This window comes from Camelus ferus, chromosome 21, assembly GCF_009834535.1.
Source record: "Camelus ferus isolate YT-003-E chromosome 21, BCGSAC_Cfer_1.0, whole genome shotgun sequence".
Classification (NCBI taxonomy): Eukaryota; Metazoa; Chordata; class Mammalia; order Artiodactyla; family Camelidae; genus Camelus; species Camelus ferus.
Window position 1 is genome coordinate 11,216,022 of NC_045716.1, and position 21,579 is coordinate 11,237,600.

The window sequence follows — 21,579 nt, forward strand, 5'->3', positions numbered from 1 at the left end:
AATGAGATGAATATTGATCCATTTCCCATAGCAAAACCAAATTAATAAAATTAGAGCTCTATTTTATACAGAAGATTGGATTTTCACAGAGACATTTTTCCTTAAACGGCAGCCTGTGTTTGCAGAGTTGAGAACAGCATCCTTGTCTAATTGTACTGTGGTGCTGTTAGAAAGACACCACTGTGTTAGTGAGACCATGACAATGCCTTACAGGTAGCTCTCAAGTTAGAGGGGTGTGAGAATAAAAAAAGCAGTTGATGTTAAAGAGTGAGTTTTGCAGTTCCCTAGACACTTGATAAGTGATCATGTTTTCACTCAGTAAATGTTTGGAAAAGTTATAAACTTTCAAAAATTGGTCTGACTTATTTCAGCATTGCAGAGCCACAAGAAATAGGATAAAAGCACAGAGACGGCCTTAATTTACAGCCTCAAAACACACATGTAGAGTACATAACTCTGTAGGTAGAGATTACAGTGCTACTTTGTGCACATACTAAACAAAACAAGTCTGCTTTCCCTCCTGTAGTTTGACATGAGTTTAGTTTCTCAACTAAAAGTGCCTCTTAGGCAAGTAGGGACCAGTCCTCTGACATACTAGTGACAAGAGAGACATGTTATGCATCAGAAAAGACAGAATTAATCTAAGAGCAGCTTAGTCATGCTTTAAAAAGGCATGAGAAGTAAAGTGGAGAGGACCCACTTCCAAAAGTGACAACAGATGCAAGAGAGACTTGAGTGGCTGCCAGTTTGAAAGATTGTTCATGACCACCTGTTTTCCATGTCATCAAAGCTGTTATGGCTCTCTGTTAGGAAAAGAAAGAGAATCCTGAGATTTTTTTCACACAAGACAGAAACCAATGAGGTTAGTAAGCTGTTTTCAACCACTTTTATAGGGCCATTCAAACCATGTAAAATGACCACTCTTCCCAAACAGGATTAAGCTTCCTGGGATAAAAGGGTGAAGTTGAAACTAAGTAAGTTGTACAGAGTAGCACATGAAAACACCAAGAGCCTGCTTACCAACACCCAGAGACCCCGCCCATTGGTCTTGCCTTCTGAGTTAGAACCACCCATCCCTCTAACAGGAGGCAGACGTGAGATGAGCACAGCGACTGGGCTTACAGGGTTTGGCCACAGCAACATTTCTATTTCACTTTTAAGAATGTAAAGTTCTTTGTGTCCATGACCAAGAAACTGCATTGCTAAATAAAGGGCATTAAGGAATTAGAGATAAAAAAGAAATGCTTGTATCCCATTTGTTGATTCAGCAGATCTGCTCTGGGACTTGCACAGAGCTGACACATTTAAGTAAGCTTGAAATTTTTCCATCTCCTTATTTGGAGATCCCTAACAGATGGAGTTCAGACATACACAGCAGAATGCTAACCACTGGCAGGGTTAGAGTTCTGTTTTCACTGGGGACAAATCATTTTTGATAATTTCAACCTACCTTGAAAGGATGTCGTGAGGAAGAATGTGTTAAAATGACTGCCAAACACCAAGGAAGTATGGAAAATACTATACATGGGGTGGTTCTAAAGCCAAGAAACGCATGAACATCTCCCCCTCGGCTTTCTAATCACCCAGAGTGCAAATCCCACAAATCACAAGATAATTGAGGAGAGCTAGGGGGAAAATAATACCTGACTCAGTTTTCAACTTTAACTTTGTTTTCTATTTGGCCCTTTTGGACAAATGATGACAAGCTGTTGAAAATTTCACCCCAAAGACAGATCTGTCAGCCCAAGAAGTCTGTGTCTTCCTGAGACCCCAGGGCTTCCCAGCTCGGTATTTTTCCAAGACTGCAGAGCTTGAGGTTTTCATGACCCTGTCCGTGATGTGTAGAGGTTGGCGATCATCTTTGGTTTGTTCTTTTGTCAGTGCAAGAACACTTTAGGTGTGCTTGCTTCATGTAAGAAAATTCAATATGAGTTTTCCTAGCGAAATTTACTTTTAAACAAAGACCTGATAAATCCTTTTAGAAGTGATCTTTTGTGATTTAAATAATTATTTTCAACTTCTATTTTTAAGATTCAGAAGTTGATTTTTTAAAGGTATATGTAGCTCTGAAAGTGGACACATTTGGACCATATTTCATCAGAGAGCCTTCAGTTTGCACTGCACGTTCAGTGATCCCTCTGCCATCCTGAACTTTTCTTCCTAGAGATGTTTTATGTATGAAGCCTTGCATCTTTCTGTTGTCTTAATGATTTTTGTATTTCTTTTTTGAATTGCACATTGCTTAACCATTGGTTCCAAATACCCCTGGTGAGATATCAAATAGGGAAACTATCACTAGTTCAATCTTAGATACAAACCTACATAAGAGACTGATGACCCAACTGGCCTGGGGAGCAACAAGAGCCAGGACAAGAACATCGTTCTTCTGACCTTTGTCGCATATCCTACAGTCATCTAAAGCCTCACGATTCAAAGTATGTGCCAAGTGTCAACAGCATGGGCATCACATGGGAGCATGTTAGAGGCGCAGATCCCAGGTCCTGCCCCAGACTTACTGAATCTGAGTCTGTGTTGTAACAGAATCCTGGTGATTCATATGCCCGGTAATCTTTGAAGAGCCCTGCTTTAGGCTATCAGACTACCCTTAACTTTAAGGACATATTTTCTTGTAGCTCTGGTTTCCAATAGTATTCCCCACTTGAGGACCTCACTACTTTCATTTCTACTTTCTTGAACACACTTAATTCCCACTTAAACCCTACCCCCAGCAGCCACCCTCTTCCCCCTCTGACAAGTTACCTTTTCAGTGTCTTCCGTTAGAATCCGTTATGAAGCCCCTCGTGTAAACAACATCTTGGGAGGGACGAGGATCTATTTTTGAAAGTGTGAAAGGGAGAAATGAGCCAAATGCGTTCAGCAGATGTCAGGCAGCACCGTGACCACGATCAAATGAGGGGAGGAGAAGGAGGAGAAGGTTGGGGGAGGGAGATTGTGAATAAGGATCGCTGGCCTCTCTTTCTTTTGTCATTAGTTTTCTTTGAAGCCCAGCCCTCCCTCTGGAAATGGCACTCCAGACCAGTACTGCAGAGCCTCGTCATTCTTTATCTTTCATAGGAAAGGATGTCTCTGTGGAAAGATTTCTTGACTACTTCATCTAAAACAACAGTCAAAAGTCCAGAACTTGGTTAATCACTGCTACCCAAGAGGAAAAGCACTACAAGGTAATGAATCTTAGTAACTCTGGTGCTTTTGTGCGCTTTCATTTACCTACAGGAACAATTCTGAGCTAAGCAGTGAGCATGGGTGCCAAAGACAAGCTTCCTTCAGCTGGCTACGGGTAGATAAAAAAGACACCTGCCAGGACAGTAGTGTCCATGTTAGAGGATGCTTTGCTCCTTCTGGTGACTCAGTCGCCTGCCTGACATCATCACCTCTAACATGCTCAAGGGAATGATGGAGGTCAGGACATGCTATAAATAGAGTGAACCATATGTCTCAGTTTGCCAGGGACAGTCTTGGTTTATGCCTGTTGTCCTAGTGTCATTATTAATAGCACTCCCCTTTTACTCTCAAAAGTGTCCCAGTTTAGATGATAAATTATACAGCCATCACTCTGGATATAAAAGACACCCAGAAAAAAAATGTGTTGGCTGTTTCCCATCCCGTAATTCTGACCATATGCACACTCTTGCTTTGAGTCTTGGTTTCCTCCTCTCTTCTTTTAGGGGAGAGCTGTGGAAGTCAGTAAACTGTCCTCTCTGGCAAAACTGTCTGCTCAATGAACATGGATTGCATGACCAAGCCACATCACTCATCCCGGGGGGCAGCCCACACACCCCAGAACATGGACCTCAGGCACAGGCGTGCTTCACGGATCTGAGACAGACCCTGAATCAAACAGGCATGTTTACGGAGTTTCCCAGTCTTACAAACTTTTCGCTATTTTCAATATCATGTAAAGTTTAATTTGAATGAAAACATAGTTATGTGGCCTAACATGTTGGACAGAGACAGGGATCGTGAGCTCTGGCTCTAATTCTGCTTACTGAAGGCTTAAACTTGGGCAAGTGTTCAGTCTCTTTGGAACCAGATCAAGGACAGAGCTGCCACACAGGAGCATTAACCAAGGATTAACCAAGAGAAATGCCTTTTAATGAATGTCACATGTGAGATAACTAACTTGACATAATGGTACCAACAGAAATAGCGAGTTACTTTTCCATAACACAAAAGGTCTACCGTTTCCTCGGCTTTTCACCACTTGTTTTTCTTTTATAGTTCCTTAACAAGACTTGTATTTCCTACCGAGCTTCAAAATATGAAATGATAACATATTTTGGTTCTAAACATAGCAGAAAACTCTCCAAGTAACAGAATAGCTTTTTGCCACTTTGAGAAATTAATCAAAATATAAACACTTCAGTCAACATTGGGTCAAAAACATTATTATTGATTAAATTACTGCTTAAACCACCATTTTTCTACTTAAAGCTGGAGATTAATTTATTCTTCATACAGAATATGAACAATCAGATTCTATGAACTTTTAATTAATTATTTTTTACAAACTCTGTGTCTAAGAGAGAAATGATATAAAAATATACCATAAAATGAGTAAGAAGTACTAGGTTATATGATTTTAAGTGAAAAGAGCAGAATACAAAATAGTATATACACTAAATCTGTACTATAAAAAATACTGAACTCTAATTGCAAAAATAAACAAACTAATTATCTCAAGATGGTGGAATTATGAATGTTTTTGAAAAATGTATCTAGTATTTCTACATAATCTTTCAAATTAAAATAGAACACTTCCCCAAAAAGCACACATAAATTGTATGTTAATCGTTTCAGGTAGATGCCCATATACAAAGGATAAATGATGCAGGCACTGGGGCTTGAACTTGCGCTGAGGTCCAGGGAATCTAGCCAGTACTGATTCAGGAAGGATTTCGTCCCTGCTCATGCAGTGTGTTGCCCTCCGCCTCTCATCGTTAAGAACCACATGACAGCTATCTGGGTTATTAGCGCTGGTACGGAAAGCTCCTCACTAGGGCCCAGGAAGAAAAGTAAGCAAAACTTGCTGATTGTGACCAAATTCAAATCAGAGGCCTTGAAACATCAAGCTCCGAAGCACATCCATTTCCCAAGCCATTCAATGAGTCTGTGAACTATCCATATGTATCAGAGAAACAAAGCAATCTTCCATGTATTTAAAAATTTAAAGATTACGTGATTTCACAGTGGTCTTCAAAATGTGTTTTTAGTAAATTCTATAGAAGAGGAGTCTAAATTTCAAATAGGACATACAGATTGACTAATCTTTTTGAAATCAGCAAGGCATATTCTATCTGAGAGCAATAGAAATTTCCAATTTCCTTTGCATAGGGTTTCCATGTACAAAGACCAAAGTAATTCAGGCAAATTTTACAATAGGGGATTAAAAAAAAAAAGTTTCCAAATGCATTTATGGTGTTTCTTTCAAGGAACTTATTTGAAACAGAAAGAATATTTAGGTGAGGTTTCTTGGCTTTGATTAGAGCAATCAACTTTTGGAAAGTATTTGCATTTCACAAATGTTGTGTTTCATAGCAGGAGTTCATCCCCAGCTGAGAGATAATCTCCTATAATCAGTTTAAAACCTCTCTTTAAACCCTTAATTAACCTTAACAATAAAAAGGTAAACAGAAGCATAATAAATGAATTTGTGAATACTTCGCCTTCCACTGCAGTGAGCCAGAGAGTTGAACCTGGATCTGGTTTCTAAGAGTACTCAGGCTGAGGTTTAAAGAATGACACTTAAGGCTGATGACATTGCCCTAGGCACGTGTGTCTCAGCTTCCCTCTGGCATTAATCTATGTGTTCTCAACAGCATAATAAATGGAGGTTAAAAGCCTTTCCAAGTGCTTTTTTTTTTTTTTTGAAATAGTCTTCTATTTGCTTTTTTAGTATTTTTCACCTTTTAAATATAAAAATTTAGTGTAAATTATACTTTGTTTTTATATATACTTTTTAAAAAACACACACAAACTAACTCCCAAAAAACTTCAGATAAGTAGGTAAGAATTAGCAACAGAATAGGAAGCATCTTGGATCATAAGACATCCCCACCTACTAACAAAGAATTGTGGCCAGGAACAGGATCTGAGTGACCTTGGATTTTTTTTTTTTTCTTCTCAATCTCTCTCTGTCTCTCTCCTTTTTTTCCTTCCTTCCTTCTTTCCTTTTCATTCAAAATCAGTTTTACTGTGAAGTTTGCCTTTGGTCATACACTTAGAACCTTGTGTGTTAGATTCCTACTTAAGTATAATAAAAACAAATCTATCTTAAATTTAGAAATGGGGTAAAATTTTGCTCCAGAATGATTGCAAGAGGGACTCTGGGCAGAGCTTAATGATCTTTCCTTTTAGATTCTTCCCCATCTTTGAAACCTTTGCAAGAGTTCCTGAGTCCAAGAGGAGATGGCTGATGGCCTGTCCCTCTCTCTTCTGCCCCACACCCTGCTCCTGGGGCAACTAGCAATCTCCTGTGAAAATCTGGGGATGTCAGCAAGTTGAATGTCTCTGAAGAGGGTAACCCAGTGAGAAATGTCAGCCAGCTGCACAAGCAGCTTTGAACATGACCGACCGCGGAGAAACGTGCGGAAGTGGAGCAAGGGAGAGTGGGCCAGTCATTCACCTGTACGGAGAGGCCGTGCCCCAGGAGAGATAGTCGGTGGGTCTTGGAGCAGGACGAGGTACGATGGGCTGCTCCACAGCAGTCACGTCTCCTGAGTACGATTTGAGGAGGGAAGCGTTTTTATTGGCCAGCATGGCTCTCTCATTCCTGCGGAATTTGGCTCTTCGGTTCTGAAACCACACCTGGAAGATCGTCGGGAGGAGAGAAGGGCATCAGGAGCGAGAGGAGAAACAAAGAAGAGGTTTCATGAATCAAGTCCTGGTTGATTTTCCTATATCATGCCTTCCCGAGGGAAATATAGGCTAAGTATGGAATTCTTTCTAGAACCGTAGATATATGCCGTAATCTTTTCCTAGTGGGCCGTGTGAGAGACCTGTTAAGGACAAAGACTGTTATGACAAGATCATGAGGTACTTCCCCACATCAAGCCACCGGAGATGAGCTCCATGGCTAACTCACGTGGTAGCAAAATATGGATTATAATCCCTGCTGGAATTGTAATTTAAAGAAGAAGAAGAAGAAGAAAAATCTCACTAGGTTTCTGCCACAGATACAATGACATTAATTTTTTTTCGAAATTCTTCAAAATGCCAAAACTTCATCTGTTTTCAAAATACTTATTAGATATTTAAGGAAAATTCTCCATCTTCCCCAAAGTAGACCCTGTGATAAGGATTTAAGAAGCAAATAGTTTATTTGGGAAGTGCAAGGAACACCAGTAGGAGAGTGAGGAAGTAGCAACGGAAGAGCAGCCTCTAACTTGTGTGCTGCTCAGCCAGCTCCCTGGTAGCCCAGTCCTGCAGGGACTCAAAGGACGAATGCAGGACACACACCTCCCACCCGAGGGGGAGAGCGCTATGGATTTGTATGCTGGCTTCTGTCAGTCATTGGTTATTAGTGTTCCAGCACTACTGGCATGTCTCCTGAAGTTCTAGAAAGAAATTTGTGAAACGGAAATGCAGATACTGAAGACTGGAAGTTGACTGGAGTATGTTTAATTTTAGGGTTCCAAGGAGATAGGTGGTGCTGACATCACTGGCTACAGCTCATGATAAACCTACCATTTATTAAGTGCTGTTAGGGCTAGGAACTTATATGAGCACATTCCATACTTTGTTGCTAGTTCTCAAGACAATTCTACAGTTAGATTTTAATGTTTCTATTTCAAAGTTGAGGAAACAGTTTCAGTGAGATTAAGTAATCTGTTGACGTTCACACAAATAATAAATGGCTGTTTCTGAGCTCAAGGACATCTGACTCATGATCATACAACTCATCCAGACTGCTGTGGAATTTTATTCATTCATTTACTCATTCAAGAAATCTTTATGGAGTGCCTGCTGTGTTCCGGACCCTGGCTTAAATACTAGGAAGGGAGAAATGAGACATTCTCGGTTTGTAAGCAGCTCACCATCTATTAAAAGAGGACAGACATATACATTTGAAAAATGGCAAAACAGGAATTAGGTGCAACTATGGGAAAGCATGGCAAGGTGTGGGGGAAAGAAACCCTATGGTGTGGAATGGGACAACTTCACAGCTCTAGAGGGCAACATTCACATAAGATAACCATGGAAAGTATGTGGAAGGCAGGCCAGGGTGGAAATCAGTAGAGGCAGAACCTTGCCTGGCTTCACAGACTCTCAGCTCTTTTGTCTCTAACGTGTCTTCCACATTGCTATTAAGGTTATCATTTTAAATGCAAATATAATTGTATTAGTGCTTCGCTTTACATCATCACTGACTCTCCATCACTCACAGAATTAAATCAAAACGTCTTACCATAGAACACAGACTGTTCAAGAATTAGCTCATTGTCCACCAATCCAGCCACATCCTGTGTCTCTTGGACTTCATGCACTGGCCCTTTATTATTCCAAATCCTACCCTAGGCCCAAGACTCCCAAAATGTATTCAGTTATGTTCCCCCTATGTATATTCACGCCGAGTGGTCTCCCTGCCTGTGATAGTCTCCCACTCTGTCCAGGTGTCAAAGACATGTTTTCTCAAGGTTTAACTTTAACATCACCTTCTTTGTGAAATGTTGGAGTGGAAAGAACATGACTTTAACAGAGTTGGATAAAAATACTGGCTCCACGGTTTTAAGCATTTGCCCTTGGGTAGTTATTTAATTTCTCTGATCCTTTGTCTCCCAGTCAAATGAAGATAATAATACCTGCTTATAGGGTTGTTGTGAGAGTTTCACTGAATGGCTGCTTAATGCGTACGTATTCTCCCCTTTTTCCCTGGACAGAATTTATCATGCCTTCTTCTGGGCTGTCACTAATTCTCGAACATTCCCTTAGTGTAGGAATCATTTTACTCTATATTAACAGTAGGATGTGCCCATCTGTCTTCTTTGCCCTTCAGAAGAGGGCCAGTGTCTTACTCATCCCCAGCAAAGCAAAAACAGCTCCAGGAGAATAACAGATGCTCGATAAATGTTTGAGCGGAAAACAGGAGAGGAGAGAAAAAAAAAGAATTTCACAATGATGATAAGATATGGCTTCCATCCAGGAGAACTTCACAGTCTAGTTGGGGAAGTTGGCCCACATACAGCTCAATATAATACATGTCATGTTGTGATAAATGCCATAAATATAAAGAAGGCCAGAGTCAGGGTGAGGGGATAGCTCAGTAGTAGAGTGCACGCTTAGCATGCACGAGATCCTGGGTTCAACCCCTAGTACCTCCATTAAAAATTTTCTTTTAAATAAAGAAGTCCAGAGTCAGAGGGAGTGGTTCAGACTGGGAAAGGGTGAGACTTCACGAAGGGAGAAGAAAGGTCATGGAGGGAGAATTCTTTCCTGCTCACATAGGAAATGCTCTTAACTCTAAAAGACTTTAGAACATAGCAGGATGGAAAAGGTGGACGTTAATAGTTTCAACAGATAGGAAAGTCATCTGCTTATTGTTGTGATGGGGCTGAAATAGCTCCCCAACCCAAAATTGCTCTTCCACATCTTAAAAAAAAAATTCCAGCATGGCCCTGTCCGGGTTTCTTTATTTCAAATTCAGATCGCCATGGCAAAAGTGGTACTTTCAGGGACTGTGGGTTATTGGCCTAAAATTATTTATTATACCACTGCAGGCCAAGCCTGAGACATAAAAAATATGGGGGTTTTGAAGGAGAGAGGAAGGGATTTAAGAGTAGAAACAGAGTGTGTTTGGAGAGCTGTGGTAAGCAGCACGGGGGAAGAGGATGTGGGAAGGCAGACCTCAGTGTTCTGCTTTGGACGGCAGAGCGGAGAGGGCACGACTGAGCTTTGTGCCTGTGGACCAATGTCACCTGAGCCCTGAGGGACTGGAGAGCAGTGATGTACCACGTAACGTACACATCGTCGCGTACGCCTTCTCCTAACCTATCCTTGGAGGCACCACGGTGCCCAGGCAACTATCCCCTTTTGTCACTGACATTTTTTTCCTCCTTCCTGACCTCTTCTGAATGAGGACCCTGTTTCCCAGGGTGAAAACCCTCACACACCTTCTTTTCAGGCTAAAGAGACCTCGAGGACCCTGTCCCTCAAATTAACAAATGTCTCTCACAGTACAGGGTGTTGGATACAGTTCCTACCTTCCCAGCCCTCTGAGTCTAGCTCAAGCCCCCATCAAGAGAGTTACTATCTTCAGAAAGAAATCCTTCAAGCCCAGACTGAACACAGGTATACAAACAATAATTTCGTGAGGAAGACAAGACAGATTTGACCCACCTCGCTTAGCGAAACAGCAGCCTACCGCCGGCAATATGGAAGATAAATGAATCTTGACTCTCAGCAGAGACAGCAAAGCACTACTTGAAAAAAGCATTTCGCCAGAAGACTCATTTATTTAAAGTCTACTATCGTGCTAGAAAGCACGAACTCTGGATCGGCATAGCCATCTCCAAATCTTAGTTCAGCCACTTCCTAGCTATGTGACGTTGCATGAAGCACTTTGACCTCTGTGTCTCAGTTTCTTCCCCTGAAGATGAGTAATACTGTCCACCTCGTTGAATTGGTGTGCGGATTAGACAGATTAGTTTATGTAACTAAGAACACTCATTGGTGAACAAGGACCCAGCTAGTGTTACTGCATTGTTATCGTCACTGTTATTCCTCATCCCAGACGGCACTGTTTCTAGCTGTCTGACTTGGATTTGCTGAGTCATGGCATTCATGTTAGAGAGAACTGCTGTCCTCTCTTTACCCTGTCTTACGTGTCCCTACCCTTCTTCGCTTCGCAAAATCATCTACTCGAACGTGCTCTTTACGCAGCTCCTAAGTGGAAGGTCTTTGATGCATTAATTTCCCACTCCCATCCGTGTCCATGCCTGTGTGTGTGTATACTATGTTTCTTGAAGATTTGTACAGTCCCAGAGTCGGGGAGGAAACCTGAGGAGGGGGCCGGAGAGTCCATCCCTTTGGCCACCCTGCAGCTAAAGTTGAAAGCTCGTGGGAGAGGGGTGCAGAGTCACCTGCTCAGAGGGACAATGTTTGGAACACGAATCTGGAAGGGTGGGAAGCCCTGGGGAGGGTGAGACCTGCAGCAAGGCACATTCTGCCCTACTTAAAGGCGTTCACTTTGATTTTTAAAAATACCGTGCTGCCAAGAGAAACACAGTTAGAAACGGATTCTGTTCTCAAGCTGCCCATTTATAATCCTTATTAGTACCTGCTCCAGTCTGAAACCTACAACTTGTGTTTTTTAACAGTCTTCAGAGATGTGTCTCTGAGGAGGGGAATACCCTGGTTACCTGCACTCTGGCCTCAGTGAGGTTCACCCGGCGGGCCAGGTCTTCTCGCACAAAAGCATCTGGGTAGTGTGTCCTCTCAAAGACACGCTCCAAAGCCTGCAGCTGGCTGCTGTTGAAGGTTGTCCTGTTCCTTCGCTGCTTTCTCTTCTTCTTTTCCTCTGAGTTCAGTTGGTCATCTGGAATAAAAGAAATTGATGATAAGGAGCTAAAGTCACGTTGGAGGTCCCAGATTCTACCATGAGATGGTTTCATTTGCTCATATGCTCGTCAAAGTCTGTGGCTAAATGCCACTTTCACTGCGCAGATGTGGGCACTGGTGCTATCGCGTCTGTGTGCCTAGAACCCCCGATGGTTCTGATGCTTCCTTGTTGCTTCTAAATCTGGGACCGGACCTGAACAATTAGAAAGACATTTCTTGCATGCTCCTTGAAGTTTGTTTTGTCAAAGAAGGCTAAAGGAAAATGTTACTCCTCCCCATATTCTCCGGACTTCTCCAGAGATGGGGGGAGAAAGGCAGACTGCTTTGGACCTCATTTATTCCTACGCTGTCATAACCAAGAGGACCGACTATTCCCTGGTTACTTCACCTCAGCATAGCCATGTAACACAAATACAGCTACAGAGGAAAGACCACGTTCACGCCGACTAGAGGGATGTCTGCTTTGCCATGCATTTCCTGGAAACAGCAAGTAATTGCTAACTCTGTTTGCTCAAGGCCTCATGCTGTTGCCGCAGGCTTCAGGGGCCTCGGCCAAGATCGGGGCTAGTCCTTCAACACCATCAGCCCAGCTGACACTGGCCTGGGACTCACCCTGTGAGAATTCAGGAAGCAGGAAACAGGCCTGAAAGATCTCTGAAATGGTTTCATGCAAAACTGGAGTTGTAGGGCCCTGAGGTCTTAGGAACCTTGGAGGAATCATGACCCCAAGTTTCTACCTGTCAAGATTCCTCCCTGGTTTTCTCTGAGTTCCCCCAAAGGCACCCTGGCGAGCTGATCCCCTAGCCTGCCTGCAGCAGTCAGGGAGTGGCGTGCTCCTGCCCTGCCGCCCCCACTCAGCCCAGGCGGGGATGAGGGCGTGTGAAGCTGAGCGGAAGACCAGCTGTGCCATCACCACCACCAAGCTGTCCCCCTGTAGCCCAGCCACCGCAGAGCCCGTGCAGCGCTCAGAGATGTGCGGCTTGAGCTGCTGAGCCCAAGTCACACGCTCGGCTTGATGAACTGGACGAGCACTGCCAATCACTCTCCCCTGACGAGGCTCAACGCAAAGGGAAACACGAGGAGTGAGACTGAGGCTGGAGAGAAAGAAGAGCGTGGCACTTGCCCCACGTTCAGTGGGAAGTAGTTCTCAAACGTTTTTTCCAACACGGAAAGCCCCCTGCTCCTCTCTGACTGACACAAAACAGTCAAGAAGACTGCTAGCAGGAATCCTGAGGTCCCGGGGAGAGTGGCGCCCACCTGAGCTGCAGTATTATTATTGCAAATTGAGGGCATGTTCTAGATTTGGGTGAAGATTCAAAGTGTAGCTTAAATCCAGGGGTTCCCGGCCCACATCTCTCAGCACCTAACAAGAGGCTCCAAGTCGTTCTGATGAGAAACCCTGTCTTCCTGAGTGCCCTGGGAGCTCGGAATACAGACGGCTGCCTCCCTCCTGACATTTAAAGCACCCAGTAAGTGCTTGTTGAATTTGTTCCCGGGGAAAATGTGAAACCTTTCTTGTCTTTAGAAAACTGTTTCTGTAGAATAAAACCCATAAAAACTCGACCGCATTCCTCTAACTGAGAAGCTGCTGGCCCCCATTCTCTCAGCGTTATGATGGCCCATCTCTCTGGTTTTTTCCATCTGCGGCACCTCACTGAGGAGCCCTGCTTTGAAGGCACTGCTGTGACACTCTCAATAAGAATGTCAGGTCAGCGGCATCTTGAGAATGCAGCCAAATTGCATTATCGTGATTTCTGGGATCTATCAAAGCCTGGAATGTTTCAACCAACATCCCTGATTTTACCATCCCTGATTTAAAAGCAATTAGGAAAATTAGTTCACAATCATGTCAACAGTGGAATTCAGACACCTAGGATCACACATCCTTCAGCTGTTGCCTTGCATCTGCATTCTCCTTCCTATTTGAATGTTTGCAGGCAGTTCCCATTGCTCCCATTCCCTTTCTGCAGTTCTGTATGGCTTGCACTTCAGGCCTCTCTAGGTCACTCAGGCCCTTCTGACAGCACCACACCTGCATTGCATGCTCCCATTTAACACAGGTCTGCAAAGTCTTTAGCTTCCATCCCTACCCAAGAGTGAGACCGATGAGACAGGCCCTAGGCTGTTTTAATCATATAAAGGAAATCTCTTACTAAGCCAATCCCATGATTTGCTTTCTTTCCTCAAAGAAAGTGCTTTCTCAGGTATAACCACAAATTCTAAATCCTTTATGCTGTTTGGGAAGCCTGTTTCTTCTTGTCCTGCCAGACTGTGATGGAGAACAAGAATATTTTATGTCTTGTTCTTTGTACTACAACCTGCTGCAGAATCTCTCTCGCTAGTTCTCTGAAATCTTCCACTGTTCACTCAAATTCCACTGACTGTCCACCATAAACCACCAGCTCCCCTGACGTGGGAGTAAGGGAAATGGAGAATTATAGTTTATGACAGAGAATAAATAGCTATGATGACCTGAAATGATTCCAGTGAAAGTTTCCCAGCAAATGTTCTTGTTGTTTTTAACAAATGAAAACACCAGTCCAGATCCTGCTGAAGGTGAGAAAAGACACTCAAATAACAGGGGTCCAAGGAGTCTGGGTCTGGCAAGTGTCCTGTGGAGCGCGAGTGTAATAGGAAATGACGGCGAAGGGGCAACAGAGACAGCCTGAGCGGCAGCCCTCGGCTCCTCTGTCTTTGCTCACTAATCACCACCTGTGAGCTTCCTGTTTTCCCCCCGGAACACAGAAGACTAGGACCCAGCACAGTCTCACCAGCAGCACGAGAGGAAACCTGAACGTCGTAGAGGTTTACAAACATGGGGCATCTGAAATACCTGGGATAAGGACTTTTATCAGATTCTGGACTCTGGTTGAATATGGGGGAGAGAACGCAGCGATGTTATATCATTGGTGAAAGCTCGTCTTTCTTGTAAAAATAGCTACTTGCAAAGGTGGATTTTGAAAGATGCTGTCCAAGGATACTGATGTCTGATGGGCATCAGAAAAGAGCTAATTCTTTGGAATTCTGAAATGGGTAGGATTCACCAAACTGCAGAATAACCACCAGGTACATGGATGCATTTTTATCAGAAAGATGTTTCAAATCCAGAGCGTTTACAGATTTTTACGGACGACTATTTACGTTGTGGACAACTGAGTAAATTGCAAGTATACAGTGATTGCCATGCTTTCTAATAAAAACAAGAGAAATGACTCTATTAACAGGTGAATTTTCACTTGGATTCATGAGTCATAAAATACTGGCAGCGCATGAAGCCAGAGAAACTGTCTAAGTTAATCCTCTTATTTTACATGCGGTAAATGAGGCCTCGAAGAATGAAGGGATTTGCCTCAAATCACAATACAAGCTGTGCCTGAGCCAGAGCTAGAAGCCAGGACTTCTAATTCCACTCCACTTTTAAGTGCAAATGACAGTACACATGCTGTGCATGAGAGGGACGAGGATGCAGCAGGGATATACATAAAAACCCACCACCTTGGGAGAGGTTTTCATGGCGAAGACAGGTTTACCCACACCAGCCATACAAAGAGGGTCTTGGGATGACGGTCCACGTGTATCACTGGTATCAGAGGAGTATCATGGGTCATTACTCCTGCCAGAAGAGCCGTTAAAAAATGCAGCCATGCTCATCCAGGAAAGCTACTTTGATCTGGACGTTCTTGAATTTGCCTTTTCAGCGGCCTCTGTAAGTCTCTGTGTCATCAATTAAATATGTACAAGGTTGCCTTAGCACAGTAGTGAACCCCCGGCTTCCATCTTCTCCCCACATTCATATTAGGACTTCTCTTCATTTCAGGACACAGTTCAAAACCTGTTTCCTATGACATGTCTCAATCCTACTTTCTCTAGAAAACTTTGCTGACAACACCACTCCATACGGATCTCTCCATACCTAAAGTCCCATACATATTTTAGTATAGAATCAAATACTTTTTTAAAATTATGGTTCAATTCTTTCTGTGTAAATATCCTGCCACCTCTGTGCACTCAGTATTTCTATAAAAAAAGACATCGGGTCTTTTGATGAATTAAATGACAGTAAACTTTGAAAGAGTTCTATAGTGTTGTGGTATAGAAGCAGTCCCAGAAAATTAGAACCTTGGTGATTTACATGAAGTTTTCAAGGGCTGAATAATTCCCGAATTCCAATTATTCTTTTTTAACAGTGTATAGCAAACAGTTAGGTTAACATTATCTTTTGTCCCTGCATTATTTTACCTGTGGAGGAAAAAAATCCTTTTACCCTGTTGTTTTTTCAAGTAGGTTTCTCACCAGATTTAGAGGTGAGAAAAGGCTATGTGGTTCTCATTCCTTTGTAAATGAAGGAATGAATTCATCCTTCATTTTTATTCCTTACCAGAAAAGCACATCTAAGATAAATGATTGAAACAAACAGGAACACACAGGAGGAAGAGACGCTAGGAGAATGGTGTTTCCAGTGGGTCAGGATGGTAGAATACTTATGAAGCAGTTCTTCAGGAAAGGAAGCCCTAATTCCTGAGGAGAAGGAGACCCCTCGTGCTTTCAAATAGAAGTTGAACAGAACAATAGCTCTGTCCTTGGCTCTAGCTTGAAATTCACTCTGGACTTCACTTGCGGCTGCTCAAGTTGCACTGAAGACAGGTAGAGAAGACAGGATGGAGAGCCATCCTCCAGCGGGAGGCCCAGGCAGCGCGCCATGATCGCCTTGCACTCATCACACAGGCTCCGGTTAACTCCCCAAGACCCTGACCCTCTCCTGCTCTGTATCTTGTGGGAGAAGCCTTGGAGATTCCAAATCAGTCAGCCAAATGTAATTTAAAGGTACAGCAAAAACATATTTTAGGAATAAAATCTGAAGAAAAATCTGTTTCGTATGCCTGAGTCACATCAATTTGGGAAGAAATCTGATGCAAGAAGATAAAATGCCAGCTTCGGTAGCAGAAACCAACCGCCACATCAAAGCTTGTCATCTGCCCCTTGGTTGAAAACATGGCAGGCAAGCGGATCTAAAGAGCAGCCCGCTGATCATTTTATGGGCATTGAAGACTGTTTTCAAAGGAACTCATTGCACAACAACTACTTACTTTAATGGGATTTGTGTGGTTCGGGCCCTGTAACCTTTGGAAAATTGAAGGGAAGTATAATTGTAAAAGCCACTAAAAACTGTTTAGCTTTTATTGCAAGGCTTATGAAAAGCAGTGAGATTCAGCTGTGGCATTCATTTGCGTTTCTTTGGTTACACTAAGCTCCGATTGTAATTAGGGCAGCGTCCTTTTAATAAGTGCTCCGATAATTGGGCACGTGAGTTCCTTCATTGGGATGAGTGTAGATTGCACTTAGCACATCCCAGTGACCAAAGCCAAGTTCAGCAGCACATGCACATCTTCTCAACAGCATGCCTCGTATCCTGCACCACTGAATCCCAGCAACTGTCAAGAGTGGCCAGGTCTCAGCCAGTACGGATGCCCAGCTGTGCAGCTGCCAGAATCTGAATGTAGCGTGATGGTCTTTCATGAGTATATTTTTTTCCTTTACCATCAACTTGGCATAGACATGGTTTATTTTCAGTCAAGCATTAGTCCTAAACCTTAGAAAATAGCATGAAAACACCTTACATGTAATATGGGGGATGTATGTTCTTTGGAGAATAAAATGCTCCACAAAGTGTGAAATAACATTATTTTGAATAGTTTTCACCCAAAAGATGGGTCAGTGGCTCTATGTAAAGCTACAGTGGTTTTATGCAGATACAGCTCAAAGTTTAGCTCTCTCAGTATAGCCAATTCTCATTTAAAACAGAAAACACTTAAGAACATGAGGTATCATAATACAATTTGCACTGCTTTTGACTTCATCTCACACATTTCCTTTCACCTCTCTAGGACCAGTATATTTCCATAGAGTCAAAAACTTCAACACAATCTGTGTCACCTTATCTGCTTTAACTCTCTTAAGACATCTTTCTGAAGGGATTTCTGATCAGAACCTTGAGGATGTCTGACATAAAGCAAGCCTTCCCATGCCCTAGTTTTCTTCTGGGACTACCTTGATAATTTCCCCCATGTTGGCATTTTTCCATGTGACTCTGTGTCTATTTTAGATGGTAACTTCAGAGTACAAAGTTCACATGTGTGTTTCATTGAAGCTCTTATCAGTGCTCAGTAAATACAAATTAATGATCAGACATGAAATATTCATATATTGGAATTCTTATTATTATAGGAGTTCATTACTGAACAAAACACCTCTTTGCTAAAGACATAAAATTCTGGCTTCAGATATGTAACCTACTCCCGATTTCTCTATGGATGAATCACTTAATTACTCATTTTTCAATTCATTTCTGGATATTGAATAAAGAGGAAAATGAGAATGTTTTCATCGGAGCCAACTAAACTATAATGAGGAGGGAGAGCAGGGGAGTAGAGTGGAAAGTTAACTGGCTTGACGGTCAGAATGACCTGCGTTCTCCTGTAGGTCCTGCTACTTACTAGCCGTGTGCCTTGGGTAACACACTTCACTTCCCTGAGCCTCAGTGTTCAAAAAAATAAAGTAAAATAAAATGGAAGTAAGACCACCTACTTCCTGGGGTCATTTGAAGATTGAGTGAACACAGAGCAGGCAGGTAGTCTGGCACATAGTAGTCGTTTTGTAAGTGTAGGCTTTACAGCTGCCACCGACCGCTGCTGCGAGTTCTCCTTGGAGACGGACTAGTCAAAACCATGGCTGTTCTTCCTTTTTACTTCTGTTCGCTGCTTGTTGGAGTCTAACTATTCAGTAAGATCCTTATCACAGCATAACCGGGAGAAAGTGAGAAAGACATTCAGATATGTTGATACGGCTTAGTTAAGGTTTGATGGAGAGCATAATTAAGATCTAGGGAGCTTGAAAAATGAATAAAAGCTTTTAAATTAAAAAAAAAAACTGAGACATGACAGTAGACTCAAAATTGCACATGGAAATCATGCATCGAAGTTTGTCCAAAAAAGCCCTATTTGGGACACTTTTCTGCTGCTAGTCAATTCCTGGCTTTCTAACAAGGCAATTTTCCTTTCTCAATTTAAATTTTGAAAAGGAACATTCAGAAAGCAGGCAGATTCTAAGACTCAAAGATAGGTAAGCAACCTGTACCTTTAAAAAGTAATCTCACTAGAATGAGTTTTAAAAAAAAAAAGACAGGAAAAAGGAGGAAGACAGCCAAGGGCTAAACCCAGGCTATGAAAATTCAATGATTTTGCAGCCTGTTTGCCTTGGGTTGAATAATTTGGTTGCCACATGTCTAAAAACACAAAAGTTGGGTCATATTACTCAATATTTATTCAGTAACTTTTTTTTTTTCTAAAAGTCTGAGCGCTTTGGTGAATTCCAAAGGGATAAAAAGAAACCAAGGAAGGCAAAGTTCTGGGAAAAGAGTGAGTTCTGACTGAGATTTTAAAAGCTTTCTAAACTCGCAATATTCCAGGTGTGTGGTCCCCTTGGAAGCGCCTGGTATTTGAGTAGGATTACAAACAGAGCTCTAGAGGGGCCCTAAGCTCCTGCCTTCTTTGGGGAGCATTTTTCCTTTGTAGTGAGACTTGTTGTCATTTTGTAAAAGACACAACATCAGTCTCGACATCAGCAGTAGGAACTGGTGTCTTCAAGGGAGACAACAGCCATAAGTCATTTTTTTTTTAATGATTCATTTTTGGGGTAATAAATTTTAATGTTCTCAAGAAAAATGTGGTAAAAAAAAAAAAAAACCCAGGTTTAAAAAAAAAATAGCTGGAAGCAGATAGCAATGGAGGAGATGTACATAATTAATGAGTCAGCTCAGCTCTTGGAAGGACAGTAGTGGTGGAACGAGACTCTTTTACTTGGATGAAAAGACAGTTATGAGGCATTTGAAGGCTTGAGAATAGAAGCATGACTTGTGCTTCCTTATGCTTTCTCGTCTCAAGTTAACGAGACAGATGCCTATAGTAGAGAAAACCACAGAGAACACAGAATCAGCTTTTCATCACAATAAAGATGGAGACCAGGGTAATTGTACAGAGAAAATGAGGAGGGCTCAAGAGGTAATTGAAGCCCCTCTCAGGTGTTACTCTGGTCTCTGACATCAAACTCATATAAAGACTGAAATATGCCAAAATGGTCAACATAAGAAGCCCGGTATTTTTAAACAACCAAGAAAATTTTAAATAATTTTCAAGAATTAGAAAAGCCAAAGTATAAACAGTGGTTTAAAGCTTGACATTTTTGGAGAAATAGATCACACTATAACATCTCTGGGTTTCAACTTTCTTGTCAGTAAAATGGGTCACTTTAAGATATAAACAATATATGTTTTTTTTAAATTGTAACAACTAGGTATACACATTTCCTTCCATTTTGCTTTAAATTCTGTTATGGAACAATTGTGGAAAGGGCTTTAGATTGGCAATCAGGAGGCTCAGACTAACTCAGTAGGATTACTGACAAAATCTGTGATGTTAGGCCTGAAGTTCTTTACTGGAAGAATTATAGGTTACATTAGGTAACTAAAGATCTCTTTCAAATCCAGCACCATGGGTTTTTAGGATTGTTTTTATATTTTCAGTATCTAGCCCAAGAGAAAACTTTGAATAATTGTTTGTTTAAGGCAATGACTGAGTCATGTCGTCTTGTTTGTGTTGCTGGTATGTTTTTGATTTTGCTTTGTTTTGTTCTTGTCTTTGATTTGGAAAACCTCTGGCTAGAGGATAAATTGGATGAAGACTATCCTGTAGTCACTCATGCCTGGAGGAAGTTTAGGCGATTGACCTGTTCCTTCATGCCCAGAGCACTCTGCAGAGATAAGTCTCCAATTCGAAATTAATGCGAACCTTTATTTTAAAAGAAATTAGTTCACCTATGAGCACTGTCTAGAGAAAGAGGGAATCTGGTAGGGTTCTAAGAAACAGTTATTCTAACCTTTAAATCTGCTAAACAGAAATGAGAACAATTGCTATTTCTTTCATTACCCCTACTAACTTTGACCTCCGATTAGGGTTTGCTGGATGACAGTGGACTTGAGGGACAGTTACATGGGTTGGGTGACAGTGGACTTGCTTAAAACACTGTCTATATCAACCATTTTAGGCTAATTCAAAAATTGGTGCCACTAACAATGGTCACACTTAACCTTGACCTTCACATCCTCTCACTATCACCGTAGTCATTTGTTTGAACATGTATTCATTGAGCATCTAATGCATGCCAGGCGAGTAGGTACCCTGAAAAATACACAAATATTATGTGTAGTCCACCTTCAAGTGACTTTATAACTGATTTGCATAATGACAGCACAAACACTTGAAAAGTAAAGTAACAATAGAAATAAGTTATTCCAGTAGATGGAGTGGCTATCAGAGCCAGTAATGGGTGAGGGAGGAGGACAGAAACACCAAAGCAGGTGGTTAGTGAGAAGACACAGTCAGCATGAGCCTCTCTCTACCATATGTGAACTTCAGCATCCTTTTCTCAGCTGCGTTATGACTAGTCACTCCATCCAGCCCATTCCAGTTGTGCAGCTGATGATAGTGACAAATCACGCCTTCCCCATTTTTTATTCATATTCGTCTTTGCCCTTGTCTCCCTTTGCCTAACAACGTATCCTAGGCCTTTCCCCCATCCACTGACTCCTAATATTGACGGCTCCTCCTCCTCCTCCAAGTCTCCGTTAACCGTCAGCTCTTCATAGAGACTGTCTTGATTACCACGAGAAGTAGCGTACTTGTTCCCTTCCGGCATCTGAATGACCCATGTGCGTTATAACTTAGGACTATCTGTCATTATTGCTATCAGTTGGCTCACACAGTAGAATATGGGCTTCATGAGGGCAGGAACCTTTTATGACTTGTTAACTGTAGCATCCCAGCATCGAGCATGAGTTCCCAGCATACTTTAGGTTCTTTTCTTTGAGTGACTGAATGAACATGTTAACTGTGCTTGGTGAAAACGCCTATTCTATACCCAGGGTTGATTCACACTCAGTCACCAAACCTG

General features: G+C 42.1%; 1 protein-coding gene across 2 annotated transcripts in view; it reads right to left on the reverse strand.

Annotated features, from left to right (window-relative positions):
- The window catches only part of PRRX1 (paired related homeobox 1), a 70,705-nt gene that overhangs the window by 6,240 nt on the left and 42,886 nt on the right, over window positions 1-21,579 (reverse strand). The window contains exons 2-4 of one of the 2 annotated variants that reach the window (XM_032463756.1): window positions 11,376-11,551; window positions 6,644-6,825; window positions 2,767-2,832 (exon numbers count right to left, since the gene is read on the reverse strand). In XM_032463756.1, the coding sequence (XP_032319647.1) occupies window positions 2,778-2,832; window positions 6,644-6,825; window positions 11,376-11,551 (413 nt within the window). In that variant the 3' untranslated portion in view covers window positions 2,767-2,777. Of the gene's footprint in view, window positions 1-2,766; window positions 2,833-6,643; window positions 6,826-11,375; window positions 11,552-21,579 lie in introns of those variants that run through there. The other variant, XM_032463755.1, reaches the window with a different exon arrangement.